Source organism: Eurypyga helias, unplaced genomic scaffold (genome assembly GCF_000690775.1).
Source record: "Eurypyga helias isolate BGI_N326 unplaced genomic scaffold, ASM69077v1 scaffold23547, whole genome shotgun sequence".
NCBI lineage: Eukaryota > Metazoa > Chordata > Aves > Eurypygiformes > Eurypygidae > Eurypyga > Eurypyga helias.
This window is the reverse complement of record NW_010261403.1, coordinates 21,754-27,019: the sequence shown is the minus strand read 5'-3', so window position 1 is coordinate 27,019 and position 5,266 is coordinate 21,754. Positions and strand designations below refer to the sequence as shown.

General features: G+C 51.3%; 1 protein-coding gene across 1 annotated transcript in view; it reads left to right on the top strand.

Moving 5' to 3' along the window:
- Positions 1-4: 4 nt before the first annotated feature.
- Positions 5-5,266, top strand: part of LOC104512405 (junctophilin-2-like) — a gene marked incomplete at both ends in the record, with an annotated part of 26,998 nt that continues 21,736 nt past the window's right edge. The window contains 2 exon segments of the mRNA XM_010155372.1: positions 5-156; positions 158-219. Of these exon segments, the coding sequence (XP_010153674.1) occupies positions 5-156; positions 158-219 (214 nt within the window).

Here is a 5,266-nt window from a genome sequence, read left to right as displayed (position 1 = left end):
CATTTACACGTGGCCCAGTGGCAACACCTACGAGGGCTACTGGTCCCAAGGCAAGAGGCATGGCCTAGGAATCGAGACCAAAGGACGGTGGGTTTACAGAGGCGAGTGGACCCATGGCTTTAAGGGACGGTACGGCGCGAGGCAGAGCATGAGCAGTGGAAGGTACCTGGAATAATGGCCTGCAGGATGGCTACGGCACCGAGACGTATGCTGATGGAGGTAAGGGTCACTCCGGCGGGGCTGGGAGGGGGATGGACAGCAGGACGCCCATTCCGCGGTGGCAGAGGCTGCGTGTTGTCCCTGCTGAAGGGGTGACCTGATCCTGTCCCCACCAGTGAGGTCCAGGACAGGCACAATGGTCAGTGAGCCATTGGGGTGCTTCAGTCAAGAAACAGCGCTTGAGGGGCAACCACCTCCTAAACGTCTGTGCGTGCCCTGATTTTCACCATCGGGTGCGGCGTGTACGGCTTGCCGTCTGCGGGCACGAGGGGGGAGCAGTGGGAGCATTGCCCCTGCCATCCCTCGCTCAGGAGCTGCTCTCGAGTGTCCGTATCGATAGCTAACATGAACCAACTTGACTTGTGTAGTCTGAGTTGTGGTTCCTCGGGGCCTGGTTGTTGCAGTTCATCGCTGAACCAAACCAGAAACGTTTCGCTGGTGTGTGACCGAGCCGTTCGCTTGCTCACTGGCAGAGAGTTGTGAATGTTTTCACGTCGGATATAAGCCGCCCACAGCATCGTAGCACGCTTTGCCTGTGCTTGTGTGCCCCTGACAGGCTGCCTGGACATCTACCGTGCGGAACCGTTTCGGTTGAGTTCATCGAAGCTGTTTAGAATACACAGCCACACGTCTTTCCCTCGAATAAATCTCTTTGATTACTTGGAAACTCTCAATCCCTCTAGTACACAAATGCACCATGTAGTTAGGTATTTGTTGTGCTCAGTCTAATTGTGTTCTTGCATTAGTGGCAATTTTGGGGTTAGAAGCATTGCAAGAATCTCTGTGCAAGTAATTCTGTAGCTCTTCAGTACTGTAATGTTCCAGGCTGCCATATTTAGGATAGCTAAATAGAGAGGGTGATTTGAAAGAAATACCCTTCAAAATATGGATCAGAATTGCATCTATATTTATCTAGGACAGGAGTCAGTTTGTAAAGAAAAATAACTGTAATGGTATAAATCTTCAGTATGAAAAGCATCGGGTTTATAGAGACCAGAGAAATGGACTAATTCAAGACTGGCTGTCAGGGTTTGCTTTGACATACGTATTTCTCAATGAGCTGCCTGGGTACGGGGCTAACTGTAGGCCTGGGAGTACAGTATCGAAGTTGACATTTTGTTTGTGCCCTTTGAGGTTGTAGGTGCAGACACAAACTGATTCATCCCTCCAGCTCCTTACGTTTTCTGCCCCGTGGGCGCAGGATGGTTAAACGCTGAGCTGTGCAGCTTGCACCCCCGCAGTGAGAGTTGGGGCTAACACACACGTGTGCACTCGTGCATCGCAGAAGCTGCACAGGTGGCCGTAAGACATGTAGGTTACGTGTAAGATGCGCTCTGATGAGTAATGAGCAGCGATCAGGTCATTGTCCATGACGGCTGTCATTGGGACTTGCATTCTGGAGGTCAAAAGGTCTTCTATGCATTTGCATGGCCACATCCTGAAATGCGTCTTGTAAGGTGCAGGGCGACTGGATTTCAAGTTAATGTTGTAGAGAATTTCAAGAGGAAAAACTTGATGTAGGAGTTTGAATTTGAGTAGATCTTGGACTGAAAACTTGGGACAGAAGAGAGGGAAAGACGAGCCCACATTTTTTCCAGTAAGGATATGTAAGATACAGCTTCTGTCAGCATAGCGCTTCCCAGGCTGCTGTCCCGCACCCAGGAACGTGCCATCTGCGTGATCCCTGGTGCCACCCGAAGCTGGCAATTTAGCCTCAATCTGTGAGGATGTTCCCTGCCAAAGCCACCCTGGGCAGTGCTGAGCTGAGCCCCACAAGACCCAGCCAGACGCACGTCCCGAGGGCTCTGCTGTGGTGCCCCGCGACTGCTCCTCGCTTTGGGCCATCACGTCCATTCAACACGTGAGCTTTTCTGATGATACAGGAACACAGAAAGCTACGTTCGAAGCCAAGGTGGGAATCACCAGCCAGTGTCACGTGTGTAGGACTCGCAGGACCCACTCCTGTTTTGTCTTTCCTGTACGCAGTAGCCATCTCCCAGACCCAGATGTGACCAGGCTGCTAACTGGACCTGTTAATATTCAGATTTGAGGTTGCCAAGATAAACATCTGTAAAGACTTTGGAAATCTGTCGTCCCTTGAGTAGGGGACGTGATTCCCAAGCCCCCTGGAAGCCAGCCACGCAAGGAAGAGGGTTCTGGGAACATACGGCTCTTGCCAGGTCATTAGGAAGCTTTAGGTCATGGTTGGGCTGCCTGTGAGTTTCAGGGAGATGCAGCTGATTTCTAATGTTTTCAAATAGACTTTAACTTTTCATGTATTTTATATGCATGCACACACACATAAAAACTTCGTGCTTTAAAACACATTGACAAATGACAGACAACCCTCTGAGTATGTTTTATCTTGTGGCTGGCTGAGGTTGGTGGCTAAATAAAGCCCAGATTTGCAGTGAAGCTTTTGGGAATCATGTGTAGATTTTTGGTGTCTAACAAGAAGGGGGCTCATGGTATGGTTAGCTCAGGCACTGCATGGGCTGTCTGCGTTTTCTCTCAGCTGCCAAGTACCCATTTCTATGAAAACTATGGGAGGCTGATGGCTTAAAGAGCTTGCCTTCTGTAAGCTTGATTGCAATCAGCCAAGGAGTTCACATCTCCTGGTGTGGCTGGGCAGAGACAGTAACACTGTGGTATATTCTCTTGGGTATCCAAGCTGAATATACGTGTTTGTCTGCTGCTGCCACCAGCAAACAGCTCGGAGCCCTCCATAGGTAAAGTGGATGGTGACTGGGGCTGTGGAAGGCACAGCACGAAGGAACTCATCCTTTTGCAACCTAAGCTATGAGTAAATACCTAGTTGTTTGGCTTTCACCTGTAAGTTTTCTCTCTGCTGTGAAGAAGGCCTAATTTTTTGGACACATTTGTGCTTTTGATTCCAATTGCTTGACCCAGTCAAGTCTTACTGGAAAAAACAAAATCTCACTGCTAATGCAGACGAGCATCCTGCATATCCAGGATCCGGCCCAAAGCTAGGCTTTGCTGTACAAGTAACTGTTTATACATCTATATGGGGGAAAAACCACCCTTCCAAGCAAAGCAGCCTAAAGGCAACTTACTTTTGACACTGCAGTTTGGTCTCTAGGACGCTAGGAGAAAACAGTGGTTTCAATTAACTTGCATGCGGAAACAATTAGCGTGTGATCAGCAGACCACAAGAAAGGGGAAAATAAATGCAGAAGTGTGCTTTACCAGGAAAGGTGAAATGGGGTGATGTGGAGCAGCACCGACTCCTCGGGTGCCCAGGGCAGGGGAAGCATGGTGGGAAGGGGCCTGGGATGGGACAGAAGGAGCAGTGTCCGTGGGACTGTGGCCAGGGAAGCAGGAACAGGCCCTGAGTGAGTCAAGATAGCGCTGGCTTGTGACTGCTGCCTCTGGTAGCAAAGCTCCTGCGTGGCTGAATTTGACCTCTGAATTAATGCTGCAAACTTTTTTCCCGTCCCTGTTTTTGTTTCCAGTGCCTGTTCCAGCAGAAACCATCAGATATACTGTTGGCATAAAAAAGAAACACTAGGTTTTCACTGGCCTGTCTCCCACATGGTGCTGTGCACTGATTTAATGTCCCTGGCCTTTTACACCGAGTCCTCCTAACACATCTGTCATCACAGTATCTGGGTGACAGCAGAGGATCGTAGGGCAGTGGTATGATTTGTTTGCATTATTTACCTGGTTGTTTGTGTTATTTACATTCATCACTAATTATACTGGAAGAGGAGATGTGATGCTGCTGACATTACATTCATCACTAATTATACTGGAGCTCAGAAGCGGGCTGGAACAGGAGATGTGATGCTGCTGACAGCGGGCTCTCGCTGCCGGGGGGGTGTGCACCAGGAGCTGAAGCTGTCGCCTTTGATGCAGTCGGGCATTGTCCTGTCCGGCTGCTGGCAGGGCTGAGCAGAGGGTGCTGCCAGCCGTCTGCAGGGAGCTGGTGTCGTTAGAGGTGAATGCTATAGGGGCACCGTTTTCATCAATCCCGTTTAATTCTTCCCATCCTTTGAAGATACCCAGACAGGACCGCCTCCCTACCTCGTTTGAGGATGAGCAGGGGTGATGGACCACGTACCTGCAGGCTGCAGAGCAACCAGCATTTGTCATCGTTCCACCAAGAAGAAATGCAGACAATAAGGGATTATTGGGGTCCTTTCCCCCTGTAATCGCACCCCAGTGGGGTTAAGTCATTCTGTCCCTCTGCCCTGGTGAATCAGGGAGGGCTGGGGGGGCAGGGAAGTGAGACTGTGCCATTTTCATCCTAAACAGAGATTTTTTTTTCCCACATTCATTGCTTTTTAAATTATTCTCTCCAGACCTTCAGTGGCATGTGAGCACATGGTTGCATGGCTGGCAGCTTTGCATCCTGCCTATCCCCCCTTGCCCCGGCTGCTTTGATATTAGGGGGGAGCAGTGGCTCAGGGACGTGGAGCCCTGCTCAGTGACCTCCTGCGGTGCAGGGGGAGTTCGCACAGCCCCAGCCACTCTGGAACTGTCTGCACTGGTATGTGTTAGTGAGCCCTGCGTTGCCCCAGTGCACGGCCTCCAGCCGCTCTCGGCAGCCCCTGGCTCGGCTCCAGGGGTGGTTTATGGCTCTGCCCTGGCACGAAGCCCCAGGCGTCTGCTCCGACCTGGCCCCCAAGGAGCAGCTGAGCCCCCTAAACCTGCGACCCTTTTCCAGAGACCCTCTTCCAGGGGGTTAACTCGGTGGCACTATCAGCTGCAGCCCACTATGTGCGAGGCTGTCCCGTCCTAGAAGGTCTCCAGTGTCACCCTGATCGTGTGTCAGCCCTGCTCGCTGGCTGGGCAGGCAGCGATGGAGCACTGACTCCCCTGGCTCTTCATGGGGAGGGATGTGGGGTTAGAACGGGGGTCTCCTTAGCTTCTTTTGGTGCTAGGAAAACTTGTCACTGTTTTATGGATTTGGGAGCATGGTGAGGAACACACCCAGATATCTGGGCATCTCCAGCGATGGTCCTTGGCTCCCTGCTTATGCCCAAACCCCTAACCCATGCTGCCCACCTTATTTTTCCTAACGGAG